Source organism: Trachypithecus francoisi, unplaced genomic scaffold (assembly GCF_009764315.1).
Source record: "Trachypithecus francoisi isolate TF-2019V2 unplaced genomic scaffold, Tfra_2.0 Lachesis_group20, whole genome shotgun sequence".
Classification (NCBI taxonomy): Eukaryota; Metazoa; Chordata; class Mammalia; order Primates; family Cercopithecidae; genus Trachypithecus; species Trachypithecus francoisi.
In genome coordinates, this window is record NW_022681466.1 from 45686469 (window position 1) to 45710174 (window position 23706).

Here is a 23706-nt window from a genome sequence, read left to right on the forward strand (position 1 = left end):
CAGCTCCTGGCCTCAAATAATTCGCCCACTTCAGCCTCCCACAAGTGCTGGGATTATAGGCACAAGCCATCACTCCAGGACACAGATTTTTATCTGGCAAATTACAATCACAAGGACAGTGGTCCTTGTGAGTATGGCTTTATGTAAGAAATCTAAGGTCTCTCTTATCAAGACACTTTTTTTTTTTTTTTTTGAGACAGAGTCTAGCTCTGTCGCCCAGGCTGGAGTGCAGTGGCCGCATCTCAGCTCACTGCAAGCTCCGCCTCCTGGGTTTACGCCATTCTCCTGCCTCAGCCTTCCGGGTAACTGGGACTACAGGCGCCCACCACCACGCCCAGCGAGTTTTTTGTATTTTTTAGTAGAGACGGAGTTTCACTGTGTTAGCCAGGATGGTCTCGATCTCCTGACCTTGTGATCCGCCCATCTTGGCCTCCCAAAGTGCTGGGATTACAGGCTTGAGCCACCGCGCCCAGCCTTCAAGACACTCTTTAAATACCCATCCAATAAAAGCTTGCTTCTCTTAACTGAATTCTGTAATCCTTTAAGATTTATATGCTAATATGGCAATAAAAACACTCAAAAGTTTTCTGATATCAGATCTTCTACTACTAATGATCTTATTCTACTATAACCCAAGAAGCTAATCTAATATACTGAAGTCTCTCACTGCTTAGAAATCTCTGCTTTATGGATACCTATCTTACAGGGGGTGGGAGGAGGAACCCTCAACTCTAGTGATTACCCTACCCTATAGATGGCTTTTCTGAGCCATATTGAGATAAAACACTCTGAGAAAAAATTCTCCCTTCTTAATCAATCCATTCTATTTCACTGTAAGGTAAAAATATTTCCACTTACAACTGCCTCGGGTAAAGACACATGCATTTTAACTTGTTGTTACTTTTTATATGATTTCCAGGATGCCTTTTTAAGCAGGAGTCTAAGGCTATTTCAAGGCAATACAGACAATATGAAACTCAGGCCCTTCCTATACAGTTTACCACTGAATTTTCTAAACCCCCGACTTCAGAACAAATAGTACTGAAGCCCTCCCTATACTTCTAAATGACATGTATATCGCTGCTTAACTCTTTAAGAAAGGGAAGCCAACAGATTTGAGATTAAAAGATTAAACTGCTGAAAATATTATTATTAGAAACCAAGGTATCTCAGAGGTTTTTTTTTTTTTTTTAGAGGGAGTCTTGCTCTGTTGCCCAGGCTGGAGAGCAGTGGCACAATCTCGGCTCACTGCAAGCTCCGCCTCCTGGGTTCACACCATTCTCCTGCCTCAGCTGGGACTACAGGTGCCACCACACCCAGCTAATTTTTTATTTTTAGTACAGATGGGGTTTCACTGTGTTAGCCAGGATGGTCTCGATCTCCTGACCTCATGATCTGCCCGCCTCGGTCTCCCAAAGTGCTGGGATTAAAGGCGTGAGCTGCCGCGCCTGGCCTCTCAGAGGTTTTTTAACTCCAAAAAGTGAGAGAAAAGAACTAGTGAAAATATTAAGCCCACATTCTTATGCCAGGAGGTTAAAGTTCCGAGGATAAAGATGACTTTTAAAATGGGAAATTGGAGGTCACTGGGTTCACAAATAAGTGCTAGAAGAAATGCATCTTACTTTGTTGTCATCTTAAGGGAATATCTAATCTGGCCACAATGGATGGAAAACATGCAATTTCATACATAGCTAGTTCCTATAATTTCCATTCTGGCCAGCAATATAACTTTGAACAATAGAAAAAGGACATACCCCTGGCAAAAATAAAGGGATATAAAACAAATGACATTTAAAAAGGTTTACGATTTCTTATTCCTCCATATAATACATTTGAACATTATCATCTTTATTTATTTTTTTTATTTCTGAGACAGAGTCTCGCCCAGGCTGGAGTGCAGTGGCATGATCTCGGCTCACTGCAACCTCCGTCTCCCAGGTTCACGCCATTCTCCTGCCTCAGCCTCCCGAGTAGCTGGGACTACAGGCGCCTGCCAGCACACCCGGCTAATTTTTTTTTGGGTATTTTTAGTAGAGATGGGTTTCGCCGTGTTAGCCAGGAATGTCTTGATCTTCTGACCTCGTGATCCCCCGTCTTGGCCTCCCAAAGTGTTGGGATTACAGCCGTGGGCCATTGCGCCCGGCCTTGAACGTCATCTTTACTGAGCATTTCCTTTGAAAATAAAGCAGCTGAAGATTTCAACACATGGCCATAAATTTGGAAATACCATGGTACATTGGAGAAAGAACTAGTCTTCAAGAGACTCAAGGTATAGTCTTAATTATCACTAATCAATCTTGAAAATTTGGACATGTCAGTGGTTCTCCATAAGCTTCAATCTCCTTAACAAAATAAGGGTCTGTATCCTTACTATTCAAAATGTCATGGAATAGAAGCATAAGCACAGCCTGGAAGCTTCTGAGAAAAGCAGAATCTCAGGTCCCACTCTAGACCTACTGAATAAGAATCTGCATTTAGTAAGATCCCCCAAGTAATTCATATGCACATTTAAGTCTAAAATGTCTAGAAATTTGGTTAGGCACTGATCTAGATGATCTGTAATTTTATGCAAAGCTTTCTTTCAAGTTCAAACGTTGCAATCATTTTCTCTCCCCTTAATAGAAAATAATCCTCTTTTAGGAATTTATTAAATACAGAAAATAACCTTCAAGTAGTACTATTAGATATTAACAGAAGATGTGCCTGAGGTTAACAATCTTTCTTTAAAATCTGCATTAATGTTACAAATCCCTTTTCTACATGCTAAGGCAAATTAAGACACAAAGGTACTTGAACATCTATGAGTCAAGATGTTGACATAATAAATTTGCTTTAAGTCCCAGAAAAAGGAGAAAACATGCACACATAAAGAATTCCTGAAGTAGCAGAGATATTTAACAGAGACATAAGCATACTCAACTTTATTGGCAGAGTATCCCCTGCATAAGAAAACTAGCTGCTTTTCTTTTTGTTTTTGAGATGGTGTCTTGCTATTTTCCCCAGTCTGGTCACGAACTCCTGATCATCCGTGACCCTCCTACCTCAGCCTCCTAAGTAGCTGAGACTACAGGTACACGCCACAGTCCCCAGCTAGTTGCATACTCTCTTTTTTTTTTTGAGACGGAGTCTTGCTCTGTCGCCCAGGCTGGAGTGCAGTGGCGCAATCTTGGTTCACTGCAAGCTCCGCCTACCGGGTTCACACCATTCTCCTGCCTCAGCCTCCCACGTAGCTGGGACTACAGGCGCCCGCCACCACGCCTGGTTAATTTTTTGTATTTTTAGTAGAGACGGGGTTTCACCATGTTAGCCAGGATGGTCTCGATCTCCTGACCTTGTGATCTGCCTGCCTCGGCCTCCCAAAGTGCTGGGATTACAGACGTGAGACACCGCGCCCGGCCTTTTTTTTTTTTTTTGTGACAAGAGTTTCACTCTTGTTGCCCAGGCTGGAGTGCAATGGTGCGATCTTGGTTCACTGCAACCTCCAACTCCCGGGTTCAAGCGATTCTCTCACCTCAGCCTCCTGAGTAGCTGGGATTATAGGCACCCACCACCATGCCCAGCTAATTTTTGTATTTTCAGTAGAGACGGGGTTTCACCATGTTGGCTAGGCTGGTCTCGAAGCCCCGACCTCAGGTGATCCACCCGTCTCAGCCTCCCAAAGTGCTAGGATTACAGGCTTTAGCCAGTGCACCCAGCCAGTTGCATATTCTTGACCCAAACACAGAGACAGTTACCCCAAGTTCAAAACCACAAAGAGCAGCCCACACGAACGCATACTCTGAAGGTTCTTTCACTGTTATAGCAGTATATATTTAGAATAGACAACAGATTCCATTTCAGATGCTTCTCAAGAAAGAAAAAGTTCTTTGACAGAATCTCCACTCCAAAGCTTTTTTTTTTTGAGATGGAGTCTCGCTCTGTGGCCCAGGCTGGGGTGCAGCGGCATGATCTCAGCTCACTGCAACCTCTGCCTCCTGGGTTCACGCCAGTCTCCTGCCTCAGCCTCCCGACTAGCTAGGACTACAGGAGCCCACCACCAAGCCCGGCTAATGTTTTGTATTTTTAGTAGAGATGGGGTTTCACCGTGTTAGCAAGGGATGGTCTCTATCTCCTGACCTCATGATCCGCCCGCCTCGGACTCCCAAAGTGCTGGGATTACAGGCGTAAGCCACCACACCCAGCCTCCAAATCTTTAATTAAAAAAAAAAAAATCTAACTATATCTATTTACAGACTAAAACTGCCAAGAAGTAAAAGGACAATGCAGGAATCTCTATTCTTAGAAAATTTCACTAACTAGAGAGAAAGGGCTTAGCAAAATGGAGAAAGATTAGCTTAAAAACCCATGCTGTGCTTAAGTTTTCAGACTACTAAATCCAGAATACAATTTCCTGAATGTGAGGAAAAGAGGAAAAGTACACCACTAATTCCACATTTAAGTGACTCAATGGATTTAAGTACTATTTTCAATAACAGCTGTATTTACATTTTATTTCCTCCTATGTCTTATATGCATGGTAAAAAGGCTTTCTGGAATCAGCATCTATCAACATCTCAGGAGGCCAAGAATCTATCATTCTAGAGCTGCACTGTCCAATACAGTATCCACTACCTACATGTGGCCTGCTGAGCACTGGAAATGTAGCTAGTCTAAATTAAGATGTGCTCTAAATGCAAAATACAAAACAGATTTCCAAATTTTAGTATGAAAAAACGAATGTACACTATGCTTTTTTTCCCCCTTTGTTACATTTGAAGAGGTATGGGGCGGAGGGGAAATGGAATTTGACAGTCTATTACCCAGACTGGAGTGCAGTGGCTTTTCACAGACACAATCACAGCTCACTGCAGCCTTGAACCCCTGGGCTGAAGCAATCCTCCTGCCTCAGTTTCCCAAGTAGTTGGGACTACAGGTGTATGCCACAGTGCCCAGCTAATTTTTTTCATTTTTTTTTTTTTTTTTTTTTTTTTGAGACGGAGTCTCGCGCTGTCACCCAGGCTGGAGTGCTATGGCCGGATCTCAGCTCACTGCAAGCTCCGCCTCCCGGGTTCACGCCATTCTCCTGCCTCAGCCTCCCGAGTAGCTGGGACTACAGGCGCCGCCACCTCGCCCGGCTAGTTTTTTGTAGTTTTTAGTAGAGACGGGGTTTCACCGTGTTAGTCAGGATGGTCTCGATCTCCTGACCTCGTGATCCGCCCGTCTCGGCCTCCCAAAGTGCTAGAATTACAGGCTTGAGCCACCGCGCCCGGCCAATTTTTTTCATTTTTAAGAGATGAGGTCTTACTATGTTGCCCATCTAGTCTCAAACTCCTGGCCTCAAGCAATCCTCTTGCCTCAGCCTCATAAGTAGCTAGGATTACAGGCGCAGGCCATCATGACCAACAGATTTTTTACATTGATTGCATGATGAAATATTTTGAATACATTGGGTTAAATAAAATATATTTTCTCATTGTTATTTGTGTTTTCTTTCCAATGTGGCTATTAGAAAGTTTACAATTAACTATATGGGTCACATTTGTGACCTCCATTGTATTTCTATTGGGCAATGCTGTGCTAGACTCACCAGAACATATGCATATTTTTATTTATTTTTTAGACCCATGTATACAGTGCCCCTGTATACATGCGTATTTCTATGGGAGCTAATTGAATGCCCTTTTAAGGGGGAGAAGATCCTCAGAAATCTGCATAATTTTAGGCTTGACATATTAACGCCTGAAACAGCTACTAAATTTGATGGCATACTAATAATGAAAAGCAATTATTTATTAAGTTCTGGCAATTTTACAAGGCATTAACCACAATGCTAAAACTAAAAATCACTGGGAGAATTTATGCCCTTAGCTTCTAGTCCACTAAGATGTCCATGTTAATTATAGATGACAGTAAGAAATGGTCTTTTTTTTGCTACAATTGCTTTTTCAAAGAAAAAGATTAAGTTTCCTGTAGTTCCTATAATCTTCACTTATCTCTCTTTCATACTTGGAAAGCTGATGGCTTCTTTTTGACCAGAATTCTTCTTCTAGCCAGGCAATCACACCATCTGTAAGTCTCAGAATGTCCCATCCTTTACCTTATAGCCAATCCTCATCCACAAATTATGCCCCCCCCCCTTTTTTTGGCAATGGAGTTTTGCTCTTGTTGCCCAGGATGGAATGCAATGGTGTGATCTCAGCTCACTGCAACCACCACCTCCCAGATTCAAGTGATTCTCCTGCCTCAGCCTCCTGAGTAGCTGGGATTATAGGCACCCACCAGCTAATCATGTCCAGCTAATTTTTTGTATTTTTAGTAGAGACAGGATTTTACCATATTGGTCAGGCTGTTCTCGAACTCCTGACCTCAGGTGATCCACCACACCCAGTCTATGCCTCTTCTTTTATTTTTTATTTTATTTTATTTTTTTTGAGGCGGAGTCTCGCTCTGTCGCCCGGACTGGAGTGCAGTGGCCACATCTCAGCTCACTGCAAGCTCCGCCTCCCGGGTTTACACCATTCTCCTGCCTCAGCCTCCCGAGTAGCTGGGACTACAGGCGCCCGCCACTTCGCCCGGCTAGTTTTTGTATTTTTAGTAGAGATGGGGTTTCACCGTGTTAGCCAGGATGGTCTCGATCTCCTGACCTCGTGATCCGCCCGTCTCGGCCTCCCAAAGTGCTGGGATTACAGGCTTGAGCCACCGCGCCCGGCCTTCTTCTTTTAATATAAACCAACTAATGCCAGATATTCTTCAAACAGCCCCCAAAAGAATTGCTATTTTTTATTTATTTTTTTTCGAGACGGAGTCTTGCTCTGTTGCCCAGGCTGGAACGCAGTGGTGCAATCTCGGCTCACTGCAAGCTCCGCCTCCTGGATTCACGCCATTCTCCTATCTCAGCCTCCCAAGTAGCTGGGACTACAGGCACCCGCCACCATACCCAGCTAGTTTATTTTTTTGTATTTTTAGTAGAAACGGGGTTTCACCGTGTTAGCCAGGATGGTCTCAATCTCCTGCCCTTGTGATCCGCCCGCCTCGACCTCCCAAAGTGCTGGGATTACAGGCATGAGCCACGCCTGGCCAAGAATTGCTATTTTTAAGATGACTGAGAACACAAATGGAAGTGTTGATGAAGACTAATGAAAAATGTTTGGGTATTTTGGTACTTAAACGCAAAAAGAAATCTTAAAACAGGTCATTTACATTCAAATTCAAAACACTTTATCCCAATAAATAAGCTAAAAAGCACATCTTTAAAAAGATGTTATAACATATAAAAATTATATGAACTTCAGCCAGGTGCAGTGGCTCACACCTGTAATCCTACACTTCAGGAGGCTGAGGCGGGCAGATCACGAGGTCAGGAGATTGAGACGATCCTGGCTAACACGGTGAAACCTCATCTCTACAAAAAAAAAAAATTAGCCAGGTGTGGTGGCATACGCCTGTAGTCCCAGCTACTCAGGAGGGTGAGATAGGAGAACTGCTTGAACCTCGGAAGTGGAGGTTGCAGTAAGCTGAGATGGTGCCACAGCACTCCAGCCTGGGCAGCAGAGCAAGACTCCATCTCAAAAAAAAAAAAAAAAAAAATATATATATATATATATATATATGAACTTCAAATTTCAGTACCCATAAATGAAGCTTTACTGGAACACAACTCTGGTTATTCATTTACATATTATTTACGGCCGCTCTGGTGCTCCAAGGGCAGAAATGAATAGTTACAACAGAAACCATATGGTTTACAAAACCCAAAACATTTACTATCTGGCCTTTCACACAGTTTGCCAACTCAATATAAGAGTAATCGGCATCCATATGGATTTCTTAAAAAGGCCTTTCATGAACATCTCAACAAATAACCGAGTATAAGGCAAGACTGCAGATCCCTTCCTCAGCCGATCCTTCCCCCCACTGAAACCAGATCAGCATCATTTTGACCAACTACATACTGGACCTCTGCATACAATTTTGTATGAAGGGGTATTAAAGGAAAATAAAAAACTTAGTTTATAAGTCAGTATCTAGGCCACAAATTATATGAAGTATGTTGCCAGGGGTTTATAAAAGTACTTAATTGGACCCCAGGGTTGGTTAAGGTACTCCTTCCCTCCTTTGTCAGGAGGATCATTCAAAGTCCTTTCAACCTTCCAGTCACAAGATGAGTCACAAATGAAAATACATTAAAAAAAACTTTTTTTTTTGAGACGGAGTCTTGCTCTGTGGCTCAGGCTGGAGTGCAGTGGCGTGATCTCGGCTCACTACAGGCTCTGCCTTCCAAGTTCACGCCATTCTCCTGCCTCAGCCTCCTGAGTAGCTGGGACTACGACTACAGGCGCCCGCCACGTCTGGCTAATTTTTTGTATTTTTAGTGGAGACGGGGTTTCACCGTGTTAGCCAGGATGGTCTTGATCTCCTGACCTCGTGATCCGCCCGCCTTGGCCTCTCAAAGTGCTGGGATTACAGGCGTGAGTCACCATGCCTGGCCAATGAAAATATATTTATAATGACTTCCCTACCTATTCCCTATCTTCTTCTTCCATTCTTAGACACAGTGATAGTTTAATAATCGATTAGGATGTAACTGTAATTTCCTTATGAAGAAAACTAAAGCTATGATGTACTATAAAACATAAAGCATCTCAAGGCAGCCAATTATCCAAAACATATTAACTGGTAAATTAAATATACCTGTTGGTTATCTTGTTTGGGATAGGACGGAGGCTATTATTAGGTAGAGAGTAAGCACCATGTCACTTTACATTGTCCATTTATACTCACATGATGGCAGACTGCTCTTCGACAATGAAGAGGCATAGAATCTACTTGTTTTACTTTGGTAAACTGACTTTGGCTATCAATCAACAGACTTAATGTTCAAGTCTTACAACATTTTTCAAATATGTTTAAAATTTAGGTTTTCCATAAAATTAAACCACTGTACACTAAAAATAGAGAAATACAAGGCAGTGAAATCAAATCCTGGCTCACTTGAAGAGGTAACAGTCTGTGGGCAACTGGTTGTTTCTCAGGTCACCTCAGGGAACCGATGGTCCCTAAGGTGCAAAAGAATGAACCGGTGCTGATATATGACTGATAAGTTTCAGCAACGGGCCACTGACCATTTCAATTCCCAAGCAACATAAATTACCTTTTAGCCTGTGTATTTACACACAAATATGCAACCTGCAAACTTCTTCTGAGGACAGATGTCAACTACTTTTTCATTTTTGTTTTTATGGTCAAAGTAGTAAACTTACAGATGTATCTAAAACCAATTTTAAAACCAGATTCATTACATATGCTGTAAATAAATAAATACCAAAACCTGGTAACACTAGCATGGAGAAAAGAAAAGCTGAATTAGAAAGACATTCCTTTACACAACTTAGTCAAGACAAAATACACATTACTAGGTGATGTTACACTAATTAGTCCAATAATTATTTACTTAAGAAGAGGTACAAAACAGTTTTGTTACATTAAATCTTTCTCTTATTCGCCATCCCCACCTTTCTACTCCATTACTGCCTCCTAATACTTTCCCTTCCCAAGGAGATTTGAGATTAAGAAATAGCACTTGCCCTTCAATCTAGAATTAACTTACCTTTTATTTTTACATACAAACACTGGATTTCCCAGAGTTGTCTTTTAAAGGTTGTCTTTTAAAGGAGTTTAGAGCTCTGGCAGGAAAGTCAAGTGGTTAATCACAACCATAGTTGTTTCTCTACTGGTGTTTAACATGTACCACATAAACTAACTGCTAACATAGCCAATTCTAAGGTCATTTATGTCAGATCTTAAGACTGAAAATACACTTTTAATTTCTGCCTTTTTCTCCAATACATAATCCCTTTTTTAAGTCTCTTAACTAAATTAGATGCTGGAATTGATCCAGCCAAGTAACACCAAAAAAAAAAGAGGAATAAGAAAAAATGTAGGCATCTTTATCTATATACTTACCTTGATCCTGTCATAGGACCTCTTCCATCCTTGTCATATCCCCCACGCCCTCTACCTCCTCCCTGTGACCCGCCATATCCTCTATTATCTTCTCCATACCTACTCACATCACGACGGTCATCTACAAAAAAGAAAATATTACACACAAATAACCACTCTCATTTCTAAGGCTTCAAATAACAATCTTAAATGGCCCTTCAGGCCACACATACCCTTACAGAAAATGGCACATGTGCACACAACTCAAATGCAAGTCATCATAAAATCATCTGGAATTACATGTTTTTGAGAATTATATCTGTGTCAAATTCCATTCTGCTAAAGTGACATGGCAAAACAGCAATGTGGAACAGTATGAGTTAAAATAAATCTTAGCTACAAGAACCTTAGTAACTCAGATGAAAAGCACTAATCTTTTTTTTTTTTTTTTTTTTTGAGGCGGAGTCTCGCTCTGTCGCCCGGACTGGAGTGCAGTGGCCGGATCTCAGCTCACTGCAAGCTCCGCCTCCCGGGTTTACGCCATTCTCCTGCCTCAGCCTCCCGAGTAGCTGGGACTACAGGCGCCCGCCACCTCACCTGGCTAATTTTTTTGTATTTTTAGTAGAGACGGGGTTTCACCGTGTTAGCCAGGATGGTCTCGATCTCCTGACCTCGTGATCCGCCCGTCTCGGCCTCCCAAAGTGCTGGGATTACAGGCTTGAGCCACCGCGCCCGGCCTTTTTTTTTTTTTTTGAGATGGAGTCTCGCTCTGTAGCCCAGGCGGGAGTGCAGTGGTGCAATCTCGGCTCACTGCAAGTTCCGCCTCCTGGGTTTACACCATCCTCCTGCCTCAGTCTCCCAAGTAGCTCAGACTACAGGCGTCCGCCACCACGCCCAGCTAATTGTGTTTTGTATTTTCAGCAGAGACGGGGTTTCACCATGTTAGCCAGGATGGTCTCGATCTCCTGACCTTGTGATCCACCCACCTTGGCCTCCCAAAGTGCTGGGATTATAAGCGTGAGCCACCGCACCCGGCCCCCCAATCTTAGAAGTTACTTCTTTCTTCACTTCGGAAACATTTAAATGTAAATTGAGCATGGACAAGGAATAAATGAATCTTCAAACTGAGAGAAGATTATTAGTGAATGTACTTCCACTTTTTTTTTTTTTTTTTTTTTTTGGAGATGGGGTCTCACTCTGTCGCCCAGGCTGGAGTGCAATGGCCTGATCTCAGCTCACTGCAAGCTCCCCCTACCGGGTTTACGCCATTCTCCTGCCTCAGCCTCCCCAGTAGCTGGGACTACAGGCGCCCGCCACCTCGCCCGGCTAGTTTTTTGTATTTTTTAGTAGAGACAGGGTTTCACCGTGTTCGCCAGGATGGTCTCAATCTCCTGACCTCGTGATCCGCCCGTCTCGGCCTCCCAAAGTGCTGGGATTACAGGCTTGAGCCACCACGCCCGGCCTGTGCTTCCACTTTTATTCATTCACTTATTCAACAAATGTTTACTGAGCACTTGCTATGAACCAAACCATGTACTAGGCCTTAAAGATACAAAAATAAGTGCCCCAAATCAAGTACACCACCAACACCAAAAGAAATGGTACCAGCAGGATTGTCAAAGGATCAGAGTTCAATGAGACAAAAAGGAAATTCATGTAATCAGTCATCAAAAGTCATGACCATTTGGGGGTCTCCAAATTCAGAAGTAGAAATCTGATAAACTAGTTTTGATTACCATGAGAGAGAACACATCTTCAAGGTTACCCTAAATTTTGACAAACAGGTGAAATCCTCCATGGTTCTTTTAATCAGAAATTCATACAAATAATTCTGCGAGGGGGAAAAATAATAATAGAGGTCAGTAAATCTTACCTTGTGTGTGGTGGCTGTAATTTTCCCTTTGTGAATGATAGGACTGCTGGTTTTGATTATAGGAATCATGCTGCTGATCATAATTTGACTGCTCATCATATGAGCCTTGATGTTGATCATAGCCTGACTGCTGGTCATAGGAATCTTGTTGACCATAGTCTGGCTGGTCATAGGAAGGTGCTCTTCCACCTTGGCTAAATAGAAATGGAGAACTTAAGAGATTTCATAGGAAGATTACATTTGCTGAAGCAAGTTGACTGAAACTGATATTAAGGGTCCTGACTAGGTAAGACATTAACCATATTTACGACTACCTTCTGGTGGTAATTAGTTATCTGCAGTCTCCTGGAATTCCCTTCAAAAGACAATTCTGCTAACATTGAAGAGGTGCCCCATTATGAAAAAAAAAAAATGTATCTTTGAAAACTGTAGTAAAGCAAAAAATCACTATAGTTTTTACTATCTCCCTGAACTTTTTTTTTTTTTTTGAGACAGAGTTTCACTCTTGTTGCCCAGACTGCTGGAGTACAGTGGCGTGATCTCGGCTCACCGCAACCTCTGCCTTCCAGGTTCAAGCAATTCTCCTGCCTCAGCCTCCCAAGTAGCTGGAATTACAAGACATGTGCCACCACGCCTGGCTAATTTTGTATTTTTAGTAGAGACAGGGTTTCTCCATGTTGGTCAGGCTGGTCTCAAACTCCTGACCTCAAGTGATCTACCTGTCTTGGCCTCCCAAAGTGCTGGGATTACAGGAGTGAGCCACTGTGCCCAGCCTATCCCCTAGAATTAAAAAAAAAAGGAAAAGATGCTACAAAGTACAGGAATATGTCTGACTCTTTAATAAACACGCCACAAGAGTTGAGTCCTTTTAATAGTTACAATAAAAGACTCTATATCACTTAATTTTAACAAGCGTCATCTCTTAAAATATTTTTACATCTTTTCTCTTAGAATTATCTTTAGAACCTACAGTACAGTCTTCTAAACATCTTCAGTGATAGTACATTTTAGAAAACAGTATAGGAACTTGCTTGGTAATGCAATTTTTTTATCTGAAAAGAAGTCTATCAGGTAATGAGACTGCTTATTCCATCAATTCAAAAGGAAAATTCTAAGTATCTTCAGAACAATATTACTGTATTAATTACATGCTCTCAGGGTGGGAATATTAAAAGGCAACATTTAATTGGATTTGAGTTCCAATAGGTTTACTTATTTAAAAAATGGGCTGGAGGGGGGACAAAAAAAATCTCATAATAGTTACATTTTATTCTTTACCAGAGGATCAGAACAATCTAATAAAAGATCAGTATGTTCCCTAACTCCTTACTGAAAGCACAACACAACCACAGTCCAAACCCTAGCACTTTAAAATGGCTGTCAAATCAAACTTAACATTTCTTTTCAGACTACATTTATAGGTCATATTTCCAAAAATACATCATTTATAAAAGGATTCTCCTTAAATTTAAGACTAACCAACAAGGCTTGAGGAGTTCTCTTAATGTAGTATGTCTTCTGAGTATCATTCCCCACATTTGTACTCTACTTTCTACTTTTCAAAACACTCTCACATCTGTAAGGGTGATAATTTGACGTAACAAATCTTTCCTCAATGGTTTTATTTAATTTTCACTTAGAATAAATGTCTTCATTGTAGAGAGAAAACACTAGAGACCTCAGTTTTTAGCCACATCACTTGATACGCCAAATAATTTCTTTACCTCTGTAAAATGGGAATAATTACTGACACTATTTCATAGTGGTATCTGAAGATCAATTACATTAGATAATGCAAAAGCATTTCACAGAATGTAAAGCACAATTTTTAAAAAGTAACTTGCTATTATTAAGTAAATAGCATAAAATTAAGTACCAGCTCTTCAAATCTGAAAGGTAAAAAAACTTTATAAAACCTGAAATTTATCAGTAAATATTCACCTACATATATCAACAAACAAAACACATTTTAGGATATCTGATATATGTGTAAGTTTTGACCCTTTTAAAAAATATTTTTGTCCCAGAAAAGGTAATATATTCAAATGGTTCAAAAATAAAGTGGAAATTTAAAAATGGATATTGAGAAGTCTCATTCTAAAGGCAGGTTTTTATTTAATTTCAGGTATAAAGCAGAGGTCCAAAATTTTCTAACATTTTTAAGGACATCAATTTATAGCTAAACAATGATTTCACAAACACATCATAAGAATCAAATGACGGCCGGGCGCAGTGGCTCAAGCCTGTAATCCCAGCACTTTGGGAGGCCGAGACGGGCGGATCACAAGGTCAGGAGATCGAGACCATCCTGGCGAACACGGTGAAACCCCGTCTCTACTAAAAAAATACAAAAAACTAGCCGGGCAAGGTGGCGGGCGCCTGTAGTCCCAGCTGCTCGGGAGGCTGAGGCAGGAGAATGGCGTAAACCCAGGAGGCGGAGCTTGCAGTGAGCTGAGATTCCGCCACTGCACTCCAGCCTGGGCGACAGAGCGAGACTCCGCCTCAAAAAAAAAAAAAGGCCGGGGGCGGTGGCTCAAGCCTGTAATCTCAGCACTTTGGGAGGCCGAGACGGGCGGATCATGAGGTCAGGAGATCGAGACCCTCCTGGCTATCATGGTGAAACCCGTCTCTACTAAAACACACACACACACAAAAACTAGCCAGGCGAGGTGGCGGGCGTCCATAGTCCCAGCTACTCGGGAGGCTGAGGCAGGAGAATGGTGTAAACCCAGGAGGCGGAGCTTGCTGTGAGCTAAGATCCAGCCACTGCACTCCAGCCTGGGCGACAGAGCGAGACTCTGTCTCAAAAAAAAAAAAAGAATCAAATGAAAATGCTATTTCCACATTCTCCATGAGATACACTTTTGAAATCCACACTTCATTAAAACTTTCCTTAAAAAAAAAAAAAAGTCTAAAGCTAGGATTTTGTTGGTTAAATCTGTTTAATATCAGTGTTATTCCCACTGCCCGAAACAATCTCAGTACTTTACTATGTCCTTACCTTCCTGATGACTCCATGTTTTGCTGCTGTCCCTGGTTATTATATGGTTGCTGGCCATATGAGCTCTGCTTTTGATTCTCGTAACCACCATAGGACTGTGAATAACCTAAAGATTAGATGAGTATATCATTTAGTGAAGGCTCTGATTTTTCAATCTCTGAAACAACAAATTTAACAAACTAGTCCAACCTGACTGACTTTGTCCATAACTGGAGTAACCGCTGTAGCTCTGTCCATAAGAGGAATCAGTCGTTTGCCCATAGCCAGAATAGCTCTGAAATTTAGGTAAATACTCAAGTTTCATCACCTACTTAAGATAAAAATAACTACTTATGAAGAATACAATTTATATTTCAACCTACTTGTGATGCTTGTCCATAGCCTGGGTTGCCTTGATTTCCATAGGAAGAATAACTGCAAAAGAAAAATGTAATACTTGAAAGAAATGTGTTAAAATTTAAAAGTTTAAATGAAGACCTTGCCTGCATTTTCAATTTTCAACTCAAATACAAGCTTCTTTGCTGAGAAATCATCAATCTGCCTGTCTCTAGAGTTTAAATTGAAAGGTGATGACCAAAGACTGTTAAAGAAATACATGAAGTCACTCCCAGATCTCCTGAATGTCAAATACCCCAAAGTTTTGTTTTGACAGTCTCACAGAAACAAAACTTGATCAGAGCTAGAAAATTCCAAGAGAATTATGCTTGGGTGTGGGGTAATAAAAACTACATAGCAAAACCTATAATAAATATCTGAAGCACAAAAATGATGACTACACAAAAAATGAATACCTTACTCAATTTAATTACATCTTGACTGATTAACTTTTTCCTACCATTTGCCTTAGTTAAATGTCTTTTAACTTCCTAAAAGATGCACAGGGAGGCACTAGAAGTCCACTTTAAAAGCCTCAATAATTAGAGGCATGTTTATCTCCAGAGTACAGTTATAGAATGAAATTACGCCGTATCCTCAGTGTTGTAGTAGGGCCTGGCACATAGCTCAATAAATATTTGTTGACTGACTAAATAAATGTACCCTCCTGGGATTTGAATTTTAATTTTATAGTATATAAGCTCTAACAAGTCAGAAACAAACTTTCTGAATCTATGACTTCCTAATATCCAAAGAAAACTAAAACATTTGCAAAAAATTTTTTTTATCATTTTAAAGGTATCAAGTGCTAACAAGATTCCTTAACTTTTAAAAATATATTTCATCAAATAAACATTTTGCTAGATACCTACTAGGAAGTTAGCACTATATCATGAGATCAAAAAAGTCAAAACAGTTTTGTTTTTCAAGAAGCTTAAAATTTGATAAGGTATCTGAGGTGCTATTCTGAATACCTCACACTGAGCTGTAAAACATTTATCCTATAAGTTGAAGTCTGTATTTCTGGTAAGAGAAGCCCACTGCATATACACATTCACATAAAAATAGAACTTTATTTTATTGTGAGCATGGCAAGCACACTAAAAAAAAAAAAAAAAACGCTAAATATTTATTTTATGGTGTTTAAAAAACATGTGCTCTGAAAAAACACATTAACATATTACACACCATCATAAAATGCTTTCTCTAAAAAACTGTTGAGTTCAATTGCTTAAATTTTATTTATTTATTTATTTGAGACAGGGTCTCACTCTGTCACCCAGGCTGGAGTGCAGCGGCATGATCATAACTCACTGTAACAACCTTGAACTCTTGGGCTCAAGTGATCCTCCCGCCTCAGCCTCCCAAGTAGCTAGGACTACAGGTACACACCACCATGTCCAGATAATTTAAAAAAATTTTTTGAGAGACAAGGTATTGCTATATTACCAAAGCTGGTTTCTAACTCCTGGCCTCAAGCAATCCTCCCACCTTGGCCTCCCAAAGTGCTGGGACTACAGGCATGAGCCATAGTGTCTGGCATTAAATTTCTTTATTTTTTTTTTCCTTTTGAGACGGAGTCTCGCTCTCTCGCCCAGGCTGGAGTGCAGTGGCCGAATCTCAGCTCACTGCAAGCTCCGCCTCCTGGATTTACGCCATTCTCCTGCCTCAGCCTCCCGAGTAGCTGGGACTACAGGCGCCCGCCACTTTGCCTGGCTAGATTTTTGTATTTTTTAGTAGAGACGGGGTTTCACCGTGTTAGCCAGGATGGTCTCGATCTTCTGACCTCGTGATCTGCCTGTCTCGGCCTCCCAAAGTGCTGGGATTACAGGCTTGAGCCACCGCGCCCGGCCAAATTTCTTTAATAATTATTTCTTCTAAGAGATTTCCTAAATAAAACATAAACTTTACAATACCAAGGAAATTTGTTTTAATCTCTAGGAGGTATATTCATCGATGCAGACAGATTTAAGAAAACGAAGAAGCCCAGTGCAGTGGCACACGTCTGTAGTGGAGATTACAGTTACTTGGGAGACTGAGGCAGGAGGATCGCTTAAGCCCAGGAATTTAAGGCTTTGGTACACTATGATTTGCCTATGAATAGCCACTGTACTCCAGCCTGAGCAACACAGCAAGACTGTCTCAAAACATAAAGAAAAACAGAAAAGGAATAAATGTTTTATAGCACCTATTTACACTGACCCTCTTCACTCTGTGACAAGTTAATATTTAACTTATGACATCCAGACATCAAGTCTCAAGAAGCTTGACAAAATTCACCTCAGTTATACCCTTTCATATTATTAAAATGTATGTATACTTTACCTTTGCTGCTCACCCCCAGACTGACCGTAACTTCCAGAATCTAGAACACATAAAAAGAATTTTAAATCTTATTTAAAATTATGCTTCCTTCAAAGGCTGACTAGCTCATATAGAAGAAATAATGGTAAGAAAACGTGAAGAATTGCGGAAAGAAAAACTAACCCAAGTTAAATACTATGAAACGAGAAATTTGTACAAATAGTATTTACTTTTTACAATAACTACATATTTGCAAACTACTATTCTACATGTGTGCTGAGGGGTCACAAGAAGCCAGTGAACAAATGTAAATCAGTGAAAATCCATTCTTTAAACAGACTCAAGAGCTTAAGCAGTATTATTATATATAAAAAGACATCTGTTAAAACTAATCAGGTCCAAAAAAGGGAAAGACATGCACTATGACATCCTCAGGATTACATCTACTTGTATATCCTTACCACCCCAAGATATACACCATTCCTCTGTACTGAACTGCTTTGGCTGTCAGCACCAACAAAAATATTTCCAAAGACTTGCTAAAAAAAAAAAAAAAAGCAGCTAAGTTAGTTGCTCTATTCTGATTTTATCAAGCTTTCAGGGATTCAGCCAATTGGCACAGCAAGTCAGCAATACCTGCTTGTAGCTTCAATTGAGCAATTAAAAAAACTACCAAGGGACCGGTCATGGTGGCTCACACAATCCCAGTACCATGGGAGGCTGAGGCAGGCGGATGGTTTCAGCCTGGCCAACATGGCTAAACCCCATCTCTACAAAAAATACAAAAATTAGCTGAGCATGGTGGCATATGCCTCTAGTTCCAGCTACTCGAGAGGCTGAGGTGGATCACCTGATCCAGGGGCGGTCAAGGCTGCAGTGAGCTGTGATTGTGCCACTGCACTCCAGCCTGGACGACTGAAAGAGACTCCCAAAAAAAATTTTTAAAAGGTGGGGTGGGGTGGGGATGGTAACATATAAAAAATAAATACAGAATTTGAACTCTGAGCTGTTCTCAACACTTCAAAGTGTCAATCATATCAAAAATTACTGAAGAAGTTCTATTTATCTATCCTTTAGGCTTTACTCAGATTCAAATGAATGACCTAAGTATGTGATGCATAAAAGCAATCTTATATGAAACACTTTTGCAACCGCAGAAAATGGCTCTAAGTTGCAAACTGTTGACCATCAGGCCCAACCTCACTCAATTTGAAAGAATCACTGCTGTCAAATTGTTCTAAAACCTAATGAAATTGGTAACTTTTTCTTTCTTCTTTTTAAGAGATGAAGTCTTCCTGCCACCTATGCTGGAGTGCACTGGCGCCATCACAGCTCACTCCTGGACTTCAGCCATTCTCCTGCCTCAGCCTCCTGCATAACTGGGACTACAGGTGTGCAGCACCACGCCAAGTTATTTTTAATTTTTACAGACAGGGTCTCAGTAACTTCCTCTTTTTAAAATTTAATTATGCAATATGTTCCTGTAACAAACTTTTTCATCCAATTTATAAAAAGCTACAATATGAAAATATTGCCACCGAATATAAGTGGGTGATACTAAATTTGCCACTTTCCAGCAGTAAAGCTCTCCAATTAGACCAAACAAGATTTTAACGCTTAATTTTAAGAACAGTAAATGAAGGCCAGATGCAGCGGCTCATCCCTGTAATTCCAGCATTTTGGGTGGCCAAGACAGGAGTACTGCTTGAGCCCAGGAGGTCGAGGCTGCAGTGAGTCATGATTGCAACACTACACTCCAGCTTTAGCGACAGAACGAGACCCTGTCTCAAAAGAAAAAAAAAAAAAGAATATTAAATGAAATCTTGACACAAACTACTACAACTAGGAATATGGAGGGCATAAAACTAGCTGAAATAAAAAAGAAAAAATTACACATCATTGCCAGGCCCATGAGAAGATAGCTAGAGTTGTAGCTAACAACCAAATAAGAAAAATCAGAAAAGAATACACAATCTAATTAGGACATTAAGAGATTAGATGCCTCTATGAAATGACAGGAAATCAGATTCTCCTAAATCAAAGGATGAAAAGGGCTATGGGGGGAAAACAATGAGTAAAACAAGATATTTGCGGATGCATGAAGCTTTAAACTATATCCTGAAGCATGGATGTAGGTTCTCCCAGTGACAAAGTATATAATTGCAGCATATTTTCTTTAGGTTCAGGCAAAGTTTTAGTAGGGTGTAGCTCACAAGTCCTGTAACCTTATCTCAAATCTAACAGTAAGGTCCTTAATCTTAACCCAGTCATTTCAGCCCTCTGAAATTATAAATCTAACTTCTTTAGCTGGCTAGCTTAAAAACTCCAAGATGATCTAGAAATAAGCATACTGACTAGTAAATCTGGCCCTTGGTATAAATTCTTGAGTGATAAAGTGTAGATGTTTTATATTCATCAGAGAAAATCAGTTTATAAATTAAGGCATTCCAAACAACTGTTGTGATTATTTGACACTTGTGCTTTGTGTCTAGACCTATGAATTATTTAAAGTGCTTTCGAATTTCCAAAAGTGTATAGTTTTGATTCTCTTTGTGTTTTTTCCTAATACTCCACTGCAGCTAGAAAAGTTATTTTATTATTCTTGGTATTTGTTCGGATTTCTGGTTTTGCTTTTCCCCCTTGGCACGTCCCCTGTGTGCCTGAAAAGAATTATGTATTTTCTAAATTTCAAGTGAATTCTATCAGACTATAACATTATGCTCATTAGAGGTATCACTCATATTTTACTAATGTTTAGTCTAGTCTTAATAATGTTTGGTCATATTCTGTTTACCTGATCTATTAATTGTCATATTATATATATATATATATACACACACACACACACACACACACACACACACACTTTTTTTTTTGAGACAGAGTCTCGCTCTATCGCCCAGGATGGAGTGCAGTGACAGGATTTTGACTCACTGCAACGTCTGCTTCCCAGGTTCAAACAACTCTCTTGCCTCAGCCGCCTGAGTGGCTGGGATTACAGGTGCCTGCCACCCCACCCGGCTAGTTTTTATATTTTTAATAGAGATGGGAGTTTCACCATGTTGACCAGGCTGGTCTCGAACTCCTGACCTCAGGTGAACCACCCACCTCGGCCTCCCAAAATGCTGAGATTATAGGTGCTAAGCCACCAAGTCTGGCCTGTTTTCTATATTATTAGGCACATAAAAGTATAGCCCTATGTTCCTAGTGAATTTCCTTTTAACATTACATCTGAACTTTATTTTGGCTAGTAACATAACTTAAAAAAGAAAGAAAGAAAATCAGCTGGGTGCGGTGGCCCACGCCTGTAATCCCAGCACTTTGGGAGGCCGAGGCGGGCAGATCACGAGGTCAGGAGACGAGACCATCCTGGCTAACATGGTGAAATCCTGTCTCTACTAAAAATGCAAAAAAATTAGCCAGGCGTGGTGGTGGGCACCTGTAGTCGCAGCTACTCAGGAGGCTGAAGCAGGAGAATGGCGTGAACCTGGAAGGTGGAGCTTGCAGTGAGCTGAGATCACGTCACTGCACTCCAGCCTGGGCAACAGAGCAAGACTCTGTCTCAAAAAAAAAAAAATCACCTTTTAGTTGGTGTTTGCAAATTGCTTGAGCTGAGGAGTTCAAGACCAGCCTGGGCAACACAGAAAGACCCTATCTCTACAAAAAATTTTAAAAATTAGCCAGGTAAGGCAGTGTGCACCTGTTGTCAGTCCCAGCTACTCCATTAAAAAAAAAAAAACAGAAAAAAGAAAATTCAAAGTCAATGGTTACTTTCTCTCTAAACTCTAAGGATCATTTCATTATTTTCCAGCTTCTTAAAATATTTAATTAGTCTGTTATCAATCATACCACTGCTTCTTATTTTCTCCAGTAGATTATTGGTATTTCATAACCTGTATTTTCACATCAATGTATCCAGGTATGAATTTGTTTCATGTTTAAACTAGTGTTCACTTCAAAATATTCATTTACTTTGGAAACTAACTATTGATTCTTCCTCCATTTTCTCCTTCTCAACCTCTTATTATGACAGGAGTTCTTAATCTATTTCCCATATTTGTTAATTTTTTTTTTTTTTTTGCAGGACAGGGTCTTGCTCTGTTGCCAAGGCTGGAGTGCTTAGCACAATCACAGCTCACTGCAGCCTCGAACTCCTAGGCTCAAGTAATCCTCCCACTTCAACCTCCCGAGTAGCTGGGATTACACACGCATACTGCCACGTTCAGCTGATCTGTTTTGTACTTTTTGTAGAGATGGGAGTTTCATCATGTTGCCCAGGCTGTTTTCAAACTCCTGAACTCAAGTGATCTACCCACCTCAGCCTCTGAAAATGCTGGGATTATCGGCGTGAGCCACCATGCCCGAAAACTTTCATTTTCATATCTTATCCCCCTGAACTGAATGCTGGAAGATCACATCTACCTTCCACATCTGAAAGATAAATCACATCCATCATATCTGTAATTCTTTCTTCTACTAGGTCTGCTATCCAACTTAGTCACTTTTTCTAATTCTAAACGTTTTACTTTATTCTTTTTCAAATCTATGTGGCTTGTTTTATTAACACCTTGATCTTTTTTTTTTGAGACAGTCTTGCTCTGTCACCCAGGCTGGAGTGCAGTGGCTCGATCTCGGCTCACTGAAACCTCTGCCTCCCAGCTTCAAGCGATTCTGGTGCCTCAGCCTCCCAAGGATCCAGATTACAGGTGCCTGCCACCTCGCCTGGCTAATTTTTATATTTTTAGTAGAGACGGGGTTTCGCCATGTTGGCCTGGCTGGTCTTGAATTCCTGACCTCAGGTGATCCACCTGCCTCGGCCTCCCAAAGGGCTGGGATTACAGGCATGAGCCACCGCGCCCGGCCAACACCTTAATCTTAGGGTTGATTCCTTCCTTTAGGTTTTTTTTTTTTTTTTTTTAACAATTTTAAACATAAAAATATTCTCTCAGATAATGTTAGAGGCTCTAATCCTGTCATTGACTCTCATTTCGGTTAAATGTTTCCTAAAGCTCTGCAATTTACTGTGAACACGTCTTTTGCAAGGCTTGCTTTACCTGAAATTCCTTGTCATCTAAACTGTGAAATGTCCTCCAGAAAATGTTTTTCAGATTTTTTTTTTTTTAATGGAGTTTCTCTTGTTGCCCAGGCTGGGGTGCAATGGCACAATCTCAGCTTACCGCAATCTCCACCTCCCAGGTTCAAGTGATTCTCCTGCCTCAGCCTTCTGAGTAGCTGGGATTACATGCATGTGCCACCCTGTCTGGCTAATTGTGTATTTTTAGTAGAGACGGGGTTTCTTCAGGGTTGGTCAGGCTGGTCTCGAAATCCCGACCTTAGGTGATCCACCCAGCTCAGACTCCCAAAGTGCTGGGATTACAGGCGTGAGCCATCACGTCGGGCCGTTTTTCATGTTTTTAACAGAAACACCAAGAGTATTACCAGCCCAGAAACCATTTTTACGTTAATTTGTCTTAAGGCTTCCTGGAGCCTAAATGTCCATGCTACCCTGTTATCTCTTATGTTGGTACTAAGGTTTTCTCCAGTTCATTCCCTCACAGAATGTGCAGTCCTTCGACTCCATAATACATTAAGTCTAGAATTTGTGTTAAGAGTCTCAGTTCCCATTACCTGTCGTTAATGGTCCGTACGTTTTATCTCTGGTCCTTACGCAGTTACTTGAGCAATAAAACTCAGGTCTCTAAAAGAGGTGTACACCTTCCTCTCCAGTGTAGCTCGCAAGTTAGCTCTTTGCCTACCATGCTGCCTCCTACTTCATTTTTAGCACTGGGGGTTTGTCCTTAGTTTTCGCCTTTTTGAAAATCTTTGTAGATAGATTTTCAAGTTAATCGTGGTCTGCCATACTGCCAGAATGAGAAGTTATCTTGACTTTGTAATTTTTATGTGTGTAACTAATCTGAATTTGTAAGATGTTAGATAATTCACATTTGTAAACAGTATCTGAATGTAAGACTCTGACTTATAATTTCTACAATTTTGATTTACTGATTACTTAAGTGCTTATATTTTATTAGGTTTTTTGGAGTGGTTGAGTCAATTGGATCTATTAAACTGGATATATTAAACATAGTAGTCCGGAATGTTTAAAGGACTTAACTAAAATTATTAATGGCATTAGTTGTTTTGGGGTATTTTAATAAACATTCATCAAAGAGCAAGTCAAAAGCATTATTTTTATACAAAGTCAAAGGTATTATTTTTATACACTTATTAC

General features: G+C 40.6%; 1 protein-coding gene across 2 annotated transcripts in view; it reads right to left on the reverse strand.

The window, feature by feature from the left end:
- TAF15 (TATA-box binding protein associated factor 15) overlaps window positions 1-23706 on the reverse strand; it is a 41760-nt gene that overhangs the window by 15983 nt on the left and 2071 nt on the right. The window contains exons 2-7 of one of the 2 annotated variants that reach the window (XM_033184133.1): window positions 17496-17535; window positions 15158-15209; window positions 14994-15069; window positions 14796-14901; window positions 11795-11988; window positions 9943-10063 (exon numbers count right to left, since the gene is read on the reverse strand). In XM_033184133.1, the coding sequence (XP_033040024.1) occupies window positions 9943-10063; window positions 11795-11988; window positions 14796-14901; window positions 14994-15069; window positions 15158-15209; window positions 17496-17535 (589 nt within the window). Of the gene's footprint in view, window positions 1-9942; window positions 10064-11794; window positions 11989-14795; window positions 14902-14984; window positions 15070-15157; window positions 15210-17495; window positions 17536-23706 lie in introns of both variants that reach the window. The other variant, XM_033184132.1, reaches the window with a different exon arrangement.